General features: G+C 38.6%; 1 protein-coding gene across 1 annotated transcript in view; it reads left to right on the forward strand.

Annotated features, from left to right (window-relative positions):
- Positions 1 to 12,241, forward strand: part of CDH7 (cadherin 7) — a 122,095-nt gene that overhangs the window by 4,615 nt on the left and 105,239 nt on the right. Inside the window, exon 2 of the mRNA XM_007105088.3 lies at positions 7,690 to 8,094. Within this exon, the coding sequence (XP_007105150.3) occupies positions 7,690 to 8,094 (405 nt within the window). The remainder of the gene's footprint in view (positions 1 to 7,689; positions 8,095 to 12,241) is intronic.

Below are 12,241 nucleotides of genomic sequence, written 5' to 3' on the forward strand. Positions count from 1 at the left end.
CCCTTCCTCCCTTCCTCCCTTCCTCCCTTCCTCCCTTCCTCCCTTCCTCCCTTCCTTCCTTCCTTCCCTCCTCCCCCTCCCCCTCCCCCCTCCTCCCTCCCTCTCTCCCTTTCCTTTCTTTCCTTCTTTCTTCCCCCCACCCCCGCAACATAAACACTCAGAAGAACCAAGCGATTACTTTTCTTCAGCACTAAAGTGACGTCCTCTCTCTCCATCCCATAGACATCATCTCTAAAAGCTCTCTGTTTGTGTGTGACAGTTGCAACTAAAGTGTGGCCATAGCTCTTGAAATGCTCCTTGTCCTGGATTCCTTTCTCTCTGTTGTAATCTCATGGCATCTGCTCATTCATGAATGGGAGATTAGAACAGATCATTTTCCCCCTTTGCATTCCCCAAAATGCATTAAGTGGGTCTGCTTTAAAAATAAGTAAAAATAACAAGGAACAAGTATTATCCTTTTTTACAAAGCAGACTACTCTAACTTTGTGTATGGAGATAAATCCCAGTGAGGACCTCGGTGGTGACAGGTGGCTGCTGTCCTGAGGAAGGTAAGGGCAAATGAAGGTCTTTAATGAAGACATTAAATCAGGAGGCAGTCTGTTGAATTTAAATAATGCCATTAAATACCCAAGGAGTATCCCCAAAAGAACAGGCTGCTTTTGCCACACTATACAATAGAACTAGTTTATAGAAGGTTGTTCTTAAAGCCGTGGTGATGTCGTCATAGTGCCCTCTGACCACTGCTGTGAAGTGGTATCATTTCCACTTTTAAACATGCATGTTGTTCACTCTTCGTAAGGATTCATTAAAAATACGTTGCTTGTCAAAATGTAGTTCAACTTTGAAGCAGACTTGGAAATGACGGTTTCCTCCCAACAGGCCCACAGCAAAATTTTGTTTTCCATTTTGTTATCGTTAACCACTGTGATTTCTTGTACTACTATGTTTTATAGACCAGCGAGCAAAACATCTAGGCGAATAACAGTTATGTTCTAGAGATGTTTGGCAGTTATCCATTGTGGATTTTTCTGATTCTCATGGACTGTTTCACTGGCAGTCCTCAAATGTCATTCTTACAATTGTTTTCATAGCAAGTGCAAATTACCGAATTTATTTTGAGACTGTCCTGTTCCACATAATTGTGAACTAGACCTATTTTTAACCGAGAGGTAGGATGTCTTCCAATCGTCTTTAGATTACCAGTAGGTAATAAACTATGTGTTAGCCTGGTATGCAGTTAAGTATATTTCAAAATGGTTTCAGAAGACTTGCGTCTGATGCAACTCCAGACTCTCAGAGCTTGAGCATCTGTTCCTTGCCTGTAATTTAGAGAAATTGATGGTATAAAGTCTTTAACTTAGGTAAGCCACTGTTTGTTTATATCGGACTGCAAAGAACACTTCCAGTTTTACTAAGTGCTGCAAAACCTAAAGTAGTAATAGGTTTCCTTTTAGTATAATTGATAGTCATATTTTATAGCTCAAATTAATTCTAGAAGGCAGATAGCTCTGTGTGCCTTTTAAAAAAGCAGTTTAGCAAGTATAAATTAGTTGGTAATTAGGCATGTGCTTATGCTACTCTTATGGTTATATATTAATGTGAGTGGCTGAACAGGATACATTTTAGGCTACTTGTCATGGCTTTAGCATGTTGCCTTTAATTTAGATGGAACAGGCTGTGGAAGATTCGCCCTTTTGCTGATTAACAGTTGGTATTGCTGATGCATAAAAACACATTTTTTGTTATTAAGGGACTTTTTCACTCTGAACAAACATTTGATTAAGAGCATGATGGTCACTTGATCTGATTTTTGAAAGTAGTTTCCCAGAGGTGTTAAGTGGAGCAGAAAATCCAAGAAAATTTTATAATAATGAATCCGTTTGGGTAAAATGGTATTAGCTATTAGGTTAAATGAATAATACACTATCTACTTGGAAATAATTCTTTGCCACTTAGTTGAACAAAAATAATTGGAACAAAAAGGTAGCATGATAAAGTGATTTCAGTTCAACAAATTATGTTGATTTAGTAAATACTGCTTGATTGATTCTCACCCCTCTCTCTTTTGTTTTTTCCTTTTTGCTCCAATCTGCTGAAGGTTTCCTTTGTGAGGTTCCCTTCTGCGTTCTTCTGACTAAGGTGCTGTGTGCTGAGCACAGTATTTTTTTTTAAATGTATATTAACTCTTTTATTTGTCACAGCCAATCCCATTATGTACATGTAGTAGTATTATCGCCTGGGTTTTTTAACATCTTTATTGGAGTATAATTGCTTTACAATGGTGTGTTGGTTTCTGCTGTATAACAAAGTGAATCAGCTACATGTATACATATATCCCCATATCCCCTCCCTCTTGCGCCTGGATCACAGTATTACTTTTGGTGATTTTCATGTATTTTTGGTTTGGCAAAAAAACAAAAAACAAAAACCTAAACCAGTGTTATAAATTTTTAAAGTGATAAATTTTAGCTTTAAAATATCAGAGCAAAAAAAAAAGTTTTAAATCTAACCCAGATTTTTTTAGATTTTAGACTAATTACCAGACCCAAAGTGGTCACCGGTGTTCTTTCAAACATCTGTGGTTGGCCTCTCTGTTCAGTTCTTCTCTCCTCAGATATAACCTATTCCTGTTGTTTTTGTCCTCAAAGTTATAATGGTACCCATTTGTAACTGTCCAGAAGTTGACACAGATCTGTAGAAGTTACTTAACTGTATACCAACACATTATTTTTCTGCGCTGTCTTTTTTTTCTGAGCTGGTAATAGTGACCAGGTCAGCAATTGTGACCTCCAGAGGGCCACTCTCCTAAAGCTTTCCCACAGGATACATGACACATGACACAGCTTGGGCGCAGAGGTCTCTGCTGGCTTCTGATGTGACTTTCCCCTGGTTAACGCCTAGATATGAAACTCAGGTAGGAGAGGAGGCGGAAGAAAGGGAGAAGATGAACAGTGTGGAAGTCTGAGAAGGAAGGGTGCAGGTTTCTGCTTTGGGGCACAGATTCGTGAGGCAGTGTTTAACCTATTGCGAGAAAAGTCAACAGTTGTGATTGGTTGGGTGCTTTTTTCATTTATGTGGAAAAAATGTTATTGTGGTGCCTTTAGACATGTTGACATTTGTGTGAAGATGGGAAGCCTATTTGGTGAGGTTACGGGACAGGAAATCTCAAGTTCAAGTCTTGATTATTTCTGTTGAAGACCACAAATAACTGAAGGTTTTTCATGATGCTTCAGGGCCCTTCCTTTCTTTCATGATATCCTAACCTGGACAGGATGAGCTGGGTTGAACTGCTGTACTGGCCTTTACCTTGAAAACTAGATCTGACCGGAAAGCAAGGCAAGGATTTGGGGACACCTGACCCTTGACCACACAGCTTCCCCCTGCTGTTATCAGGTGTATCTTCCTGGCAGAGTTCATAGCTACCAAAAATGTTGATGTGCGTCTTACGAAACTCCCTACTCAGATCTCACTCATTCATGCGTGATCTTCTGATTTTACAAGCACACTGTGCAAAGGGTATTCTAGAGGCATTTATCTGCCTCATGAAAGAGAATTTCATCCTCCAATGATGGATACAAAGCCAGTTAAAGTATCCTTGTATGCTCGTGTAGACCTTCAAGAAGGGTAAAGGAAATTTGCCTCAAGAGCCTGGCAAATACTTCAAATCCTGCAGAGAAATATAATGGAATTGTTCTCAAAGTGATTGTGACTTATAAACATGGTAGAGTAACCAAGGAGTTTATATATTGAGTTATTATATGGTTAAGTTTTCATATTAAAAAATGAGGGTGATGATAATGAAAAGAAACATTCTGTAAATATTTTCTGAATGTCAGTTACAATGCCGACTTCTGTTCGAGATACTAGGATCCAAAGATGGGGCAAACATCTCTGTTCATCAAAGTTTATATTAATTCTAACTGCTTTTGAAGGCCCTGATTTAAGTAAGAAGGTACAGAAGTCTCAGGCATCTTTCCTTTGCAGATATTATCATCTCAGTGACTCAAGTAAGCCATGGCATTTTCTTTCTTTCTTTTTTTAAAAAATTTATTTATTTTTATTTTTGGCTGTGTTGGGTCTTTGTTGCTGTGCACGGGCTTTTCTCTAGTTGCGGCGAGCGGGGGCTACTCTTCGTTGCGGTGCGCGGGCTTCTCGTTGGGTGGCTTCTCTTGTTGCGGAGCATGGGCTCTAGGTGCGCGGGCTTCAGTAGTAGTGGCGCGTGGGCTCAGTAGTTGTGGCTCGTGGGCTCTAGAGCGCAGGCTCAGTAGCTGTGGTGCACGGGCTTAGTTGCTCCGCGGCATGTGGGATCTTCCCCGACCAGGGCTTGAACCTGTGTCCCCTGCATTTTCTATCACTCCGTTCTTTTATATGTTCTAGCTAGTTCCATAACTCCACAATCTTGTATGGAAGAGAAATAATCAGGAGGCAAGAAGAGTAATTTAAAGCATCTCACATTAAAATTCATGCTAAGTTTCATAAATACACAAAATGCTTCTTTTACATTCCTATGGCTTTCTTTAATCTCTCTACCCTTTAATTATTAACAATGTGTACTTTTTCACAACTGAAAAAGAGAAGGCAACAAAAGCGATTCTATATAATTAAGACCTGTAACAAACAGACTTTAGAAGATAATATAGTTGAGCTCCCACATTTTGCAAATGTGGAACATGAAATCCCGGAGGGATCCAAGATCATTACAGCAAATGATGGAGGGTCTGGTGACCCTATTCCCAGTCCAGATTATATTTCTTATCAGTGAACATCCTGAGTGAACTCAAATAGATTTCTCCAGTACTGATACCAATCTTTGATTTATAATAATAACAGAGGATATGGCTTTAGGAAGGAAAATATTGCATTCTTGTTTTAAGAAAGTTTTTTGTTGCCATTGTTTGTATCCATCTAGATGCTTTGTTTTACCATCTGCCTAGTTCTCTGCCACTGACCAGAACTATCAAGAATGTTTTCATTCAGTGTTAAGAAGTTTTTGAAACATTTTACTATAGATTACATTAAAATGAAAACTAACATCACTTCACAGACTAACTTTAATTTTAACATAACTAGTTTCAAACTTAAAAAATCATAGACTTCCCTGGTGGTCCAGTGGTTAAGACTCTGTCCTTCCACTGAGGGTGGCACGGGTTTGATCCCTGGTCAGGGAACTAAGATCCTGCACTCTGCGGGGTGCGGCCCCCCCCCCAAAAAATCACTATATATATATATATATATATATATATATATATATATATAGTGCTTTTAGCTGTGCCAGGCACCATCCTTAGCTTTTTATGATCTGCTTATTTACTCCTATGAATTAGATCAAATTATTAATATTTCCATTTTATAAGTGGGAGGCTTGAGGCTTCATCTCTGGAACTTCTTAGAATTTAAAAATCTTGTCCAAGGTCACATAGCTAAGCCATGACAGTCTCAGAATTTGAATCTTTGTCTGAGGCATATGCCCGCAGACTTTACCAGTGTTTAATTATAACAACTCCCCAAATCGAGAATTCCAAAAAGTTCATTTGCTATTTAGTTTTTTAGAGGTTGGGTACATTTTCACACTGAAGCAATGTTATCGAGTTCCCTTAATCCATAGAGTAGGCTAAATAACATCATTTGGCCATATCACATTTTAAAACATTTTGTCTTAGGGACCAAAGCATTTATGCCCTTGTTTTTATGAGAAAATTCATTGTCCCTTGAGGAAGGAGAGTGGTGAAACTGGAAATGTTCTTTGGCTGAAGGATTCTTGTGCTGGTCTCAGTCGTGTCACCACAACCCTAACCCACCCATCCCCCATCCCCAGGAACCTGGTTTGTGAAGAGGGCCCCGTGCCCATTCCTGTGCTTCTTATAAAGGCCACTCACCACGAGTACCTTGGTCCTGATTCCCAGTCATCACAGACGAATCCCTACGCCAGTGCACATTTCCTAGTTTAAGTATTTACTTGACTTCTTTAACTACAGGTAAACTGAAACAGGTAACTTGTCTCTTAGGTGGGTTAGCTCAGACCAACCTACAATGAACTTCCAGCCTAACTGAGGAGCCTCCAATGGAATATCAGTCGATGACCCCAAGTTACATCTTGCATATAATTCTAAGGGTAGAACAACTCGCCCTTCTAGAGTGATTTCTAAATGGACCAAATTCATTTTTGATCATCAGAGGGGAGATCTGGGTCCTGGGAGACGGTGTTCAGTGCACAGACTGCAGTTCATATGCTCCAATAATAGTTCATCCTTTCTGGGGGTTCTCAGAGCACATCAGTTAGCTTTACGTGGGTTATTCTGGAACGTCCTTTGGAATTTCACGGCTTTACAGAGGTATCTTTAACAGGAATATGTTCATTTGAATAGAGCTCAGAGTACGTGCAACCTGTTTCTTCCAGTTGTGTGGACTATTTTAACATGTTTAGTACATTTCACCTTTCTTGTACTATATATGGCATTTTCCATAAGCAATTTGACGATCAGAAATCATTTCACGAGTAGCAGACATTGCTGTTACAGGAGAGAAGCTAGAAGGATGGAAAAGTTGGCATAAAGATAGTGTATTTTCTGCATGATTGGGAGCTATCGTGTGGCTTCATATTCTTAAAACTATTTTTCTCCTCTTCCTCAAAAAAAAAAGTGTTGATCCTTCGCCGTAATTATCCCATTGTGGATTGATTTATAGGTTGTCAAATGAATTCGTAAACCAACGTGCAGTGCAGTGATTTAACTGAACACTGTCATACATTTTCATTCCTCTGTGTTGTGGGGTGTATTGGGAAGTTGGTTTTGTAAACTGATTGTATATCTCTTGCATAATCAGAATTCTGTAACTGAAATAACTAGACTTTAGGGTAAAAGATTGTGCTGCTGCTAAGGCACCTCCTGGGCGCCTAGAACTATGAATCAGGCTTACAAATAGAGTCTTCTCAGCCCTCTGATGATCAGTACAATTCAACCCCATCAGTGTTGATGGAGAAAGACCCTACTGTGTACAAGCCATGCTGCAAGAGGTTCAATAAATATTTGTAAAGTAGCAAATAACTGCAGTTCAATAGAATAACCGAACGTGCTACACAGCACACATGACAATAAGTTTGAAGGGTAGAAATTGGAAACCACGGAGCTTTTCAGCTGATCACGGTCAACTCAGAACACGTCAAAACAGCTGGTGTTCTGTGACTCAGAATCGATCCACCGGTTTTGAAGCACCTCATACCTCTTTATTTCTCTTTACGGTTTCACAGAAGAGATTTAAGCCAGCATATGTCCTTTCCATTTGGTTAAATCCCTGCTTTGAGCTGCTTGGCTTTCATATTCTAATACCAACGAATGAAACTGACTATAATAGAAAAGAAAAATAACCGCCAGCATTAAAATTATTTTTTAACTGATGTGTTGCTCCGTTTGTTTTAAATCATATGCTCAAAATAAGGATGCGCCAGGAGAGCCACGAAATTTTAAGGTTGTATTATGGAATCAGGATAATTCTGCACCAGCAGTACTTCTGTCATTTATGAATATGGCAACAGTTTGTGCAATTTTATATCTATGTTTATGATTCATATTTTAATGGTGATACAAATAATGATATATTGGGAAGATCAAGAGTAAGTTAGTAAATGAAAGGAAATTAAAAGTTACTGTGTGTTTCGGTTTCTGACACCAGCTCTTCTCTTTGTTCTGATAGGTACCTGTTACACCATTCTCTGGCGAAGGTTATTCAGCAGTTGTGACCTCTCCCAACCGAACACTCTACAAATTATCATCTCTGGACTCCCAGCTGACACCCTGCCGGAGGCAAGAGCTACTAAGCCAACTGGAACTGTGCCTTTTCTCTTGTCAAGGTTTTTTTCTTACACAGGAAAAAGAAAGAAAAAAAAAGATGAAGTTGGGGAAAGTGGAGTTCTGCCATTTTCTGCAGCTAATAGCTCTTTTCCTGTGTTTTTCTGGGATGAGTCAAGCAGAACTCTCAAGGTCCAGATCAAGGCCCTATTTCCAATCAGGGAGGTCCCGGACCAAGCGCAGCTGGGTGTGGAATCAGTTCTTTGTGCTGGAGGAGTACATGGGTTCAGACCCCCTCTATGTAGGAAAGGTAGGGCGTTTGGCCTTTCGAAGTCACAAATGATTGTTGTGAATGTCTATGGCTGAATGGAGAACTGCTAATTTTTGCTTTGGGGATGGAAAACACGAACTATTGCGAGGTTTTTGGCATTCGTAGCCACACTGAAACTGTAATCCAGGTGTTATTCATCCCGTGTAGCCACAATTTAGGGAGTGATGCTTTATTCCTAGGAACAGGTGAGGCTCCTACAGATGCCTAGGTTACCATGATTGTGGCATGTTAGTAAAGCTGTCATTTCCAAGATTAGAGCAAGAATGTTCACTAATAAATGCAGAGTAGTGGGTTCTTACATGCTTTTTGAGCTTCTTTCTCGGGGTTACTAGTTGAATAATGCTCATACTAACTTTATGCTTATATATCCCTTTCTGATACTTGCAGTTAAAAATTGCAAAGTGTAATTATTGTGCCTATTGCTTCTAAATCACGAGCAGTTCATACCTACATTTCTTAGTGGTAGTCTTGTTTTAATGGATTTTTAAAATTACATTTTGGTTAAAAATGAACATGAACAGAAGTCCATGAGAAGTGATATTAGACCAACAGTGGGCAGTTTGGGGTGTATTTATTTGGCGGCCAAGTGGTAGCCAGATGGAGATTTTTTTTTGTTTCACAGCTTCTTTCTGGTTGTGTATCTGGGCAGGGGTTTCCTTTTGAACTGAAGGGTGCTTCAGGGGGCGTGGCCTTTCCCTGACCATCCTGGTACTGTGTTCCCACTTTCTAGTCTGTTGCAGGTTTGATTATTTTCATGTCTGTGAAGATTTCCTGAGCTTTTTCAACTTGGTGCTGAGCACTGGTGGAGGGTTTCTAAGTGGACTGTGTTGGCGAGACATCTGTACATCTGCATTTATGCTTTTCACTGTCAGTTTTATGCATCTATTCCTGATAAAGTGAAGCACAGCAAACTGAGGAATTTTTCCCTGAGTATATTTTCAACTGAATGATTGAGGAAGAATCTTTGCAGTTTATTCCATGGGTCATCGTTTCATTTGAATAGACCTTAGGTAAGGGTGAAAAATCTATTTTTCTTGATAGGTATCTACATAAGTCAAGGTAATCTTTATCATATATATTCTTGTTTTCCTTTAAAAGCCTCTATATTGTACAAATACTGAGACTATATTGTAAACAAAAGGATTTGAATACGTTAAAGTTTTCTGGGGATGTGGATTAGGAATTCTTTTAGCCTGGTCATAGCATTTTTCTGCCCTAAGAAAGGATGTACGCAATTGGTTTTTTGGTGCATGTGTATAATTCTTTTCATAACCATTCTGCTGTTATCAATAGCACCATCATTTATACTTTACATGTATTAAATCTCTCCATCTCTCGTTTTCTTGTAAATCAAGTGAAAGCAATAACCTTATGCAATGTTAGTGACTAAGAATCTACCTCAGAATTTCATTCATTTTTAATGAAAATTTGAGAAATTCATCAAACTTTTTTCAGTGGACAGGTCTATAATAATTCACCTACTTCATAAAGGATCTGTAGTTATTAGGTGAAATCACGCTTTTGCACAAGTGTCAAATTTTCTAAACACGACTAAAATACTTCCATTAATTTGGTTTTAAATGGAGTTGCTTGGGTGAGGTTGACATTTTGAAATCAGTGTAATTTAAAATTTAAAAAAAAACCCTTATTTTAAATTTTGTACCCTTCACCATAACAATTTAAAATGCTTATATCGAAATAATCCCTGTAAGTCAGTTTAAAGTTATGAATGCATGTCTGTAGGTTACTTAAATTCCAAATGCATGTGAAGGTACTGGGCTATGTGCGGTTGTTATTTTTCTAAGAGAAGTTGTGTGGTTCCTTGATTAGGTAGCACATATTCTGTGCCTCCTTTTCAATTAATCAGAGACAATCGTTTAGCAGATTTTATGTGGCAGGAAACAAGTTTGTGCTTATCTCTTGAATGCTGTATATGAGGAGTTCAATACTGCCCTTCACAGTAAAATGTTCAGGATGGAAATAGGTTTCAAAAAACTTGCAAAAAAAAAAAAAAAGGGCTTCCCTGGTGGGGCAGGAGTTGAGAGTCCGCCTAACGATGCAGGGGACGTGGGTTCGTGCCCCGGTCCGGGAAGATCCCACGTGCCGCGGAGCGGCTGGGCCCGTGAGCCATGGCCGCTGAGCCTGCGCGTCCGGAGCCTGTGCTCCGCAGCGGGAGAGGTCACAACAGTGAGAGGCCCGCGTATCGCAAAAAAAAAAAAAAAAAAAAAAACAAATAAAAAACTCTTAATTGATTAAAGTATAGAAAAGGGGCAATAAAATAATTTGAGATGGAAACAGAATTTATAGAGGAGACAAATGAAAGGCTTTAAAAGGAGCAATTTACATTAGCTTGAGAAAAGGTGGCTGAGAACGTGAATACTTTAGGTTGTTTGAGATGATGAGTCTTTTTTAGGTTGGTGGTCTGAATAGGCAGAGTTATAGGAATAATTTTGACTTCAGTACAGTTTTGATCACTTGGGTATGTACGATAGGTATATCTTCCTTTTTTTACCTTGAGGGAGGTAATGGCTATGGCCAGAAGTTTTTACCGGACTGAGAGAACAGAAAATTCTAGATGAAGAGTGGAAGAATGGATAAGCAGATAAGCAAGAGAAGAAAAGAAGGAACCTAATCATTACTTTAACCTATGTATATTTAACCTATGCTGTTTAGATGGCTACACTGGCCACAACAGTGAGAGGCCCACGTACCGCAAAAAAAAAAAAAAAAAACCAAATAAAAAACTCTTAATTGATTAAAGTATAGAAAAGGGGCAATAAAATAATTTGAGAGTCTGAGTCTTCCTGACAAAACATAGCTATTTGGGTAATTTAGAAAATATAAATGATGACCTTGGTACTTGATGGCTTTATTTAATCACATAATGGATACATACAGTGTGCGTCAAATTGACCTCAGTTTTATTGCTGACTCAGGCATTTCCTACTAGTTGTATGATTTTGGTTAAGTTGCCTAATATTACTAAGCTGTAGCTTCCTCATCTTTAAAATGGGAATAATGATGTCCGTAATTCGTTTTTTTACTGAGAAGTAATGAGATAAAAATATTTGAACATACGTTAATCTAGACATCATGATATTTATTTCACCACCTTTTAATTATAAATTAACTGGGTTGTGAATAATCTATTGTGTTGTGTCCAGTGTTACATTTGTGATCCTTCAGATGAAAGTAGACATTATTTTAAACTTAATGCAGTTTATTAGAGGAGCGGTCTGTGTTGGATGTGAATGGAAATGCAGCTTGTTTTTATATTTGTATAGGATAAGACTATGGCAAAAATATGGTTAGTGGGTAACTGATTCAGTCCTTAAACACAAGGACTTAAATGTCAGAGAAATCATGTCTAAACGTTTTTTTTTTAGCCTTCAAATTTGGAGACCATATTAATGGCTGATGCCCAAAAAGATCAGTTAAATTATTCTACACTTAAATAAAATTTGGTGTTTTAGACATTGAGGATAGAGAGGTCACAAGATGGCTTATGACCTTATTATTTTAGCCAATTTACTGAGTTTGTTTAACGTGATAACTCAAGACCAAAGTAGAACAGTCTGTTGGAAAGGGCCAGGAGTGCTTCTAGAACCCTCACCAAGAGGCCTCCAGGGCACAGACTTCTGGTCTAGGTTAGGATCTGAGCTTTATCATTAGCATCCCATCGTTTTCTTGTGATACGAGTTGATAAACTGCTGAGTCTAAATGTGTTGACATAAGGAAGGTGTCATTAGTCATTACTCTGATGGAGCTCTTTTTTTTTTTTATTGAGGCATAATTGACATATTATTTTCAGGTGTACAACATAATGATTTGATATTTGTATACATTGAGAAATGACGACCACAATAAGTCTTAATTTCCACCTGTCACTACATAGTTACAAATGTTTTTCTTGTGTTGCGAACTTCTAAGATCCACTCTCCTAGCAACTTTCTCAAACGTGCAGTATGATATATTTAACTAGAGTCATCGTGCTGTATGGAGCTCTGTTTTAAAGAATAATAGTGCACCTTTCCTGAAAAGTGTTTCTTAATTGCTGCTGTACCCGTTTTCTTGTCCCTTTATGGGGCAGTGAAGTGGAGAGGCCATCCTTTTCTCCCTGTGACTT

This window comes from Physeter macrocephalus, chromosome 19 (genome assembly GCF_002837175.3).
Source record: "Physeter macrocephalus isolate SW-GA chromosome 19, ASM283717v5, whole genome shotgun sequence".
Classification (NCBI taxonomy): Eukaryota; Metazoa; Chordata; class Mammalia; order Artiodactyla; family Physeteridae; genus Physeter; species Physeter macrocephalus.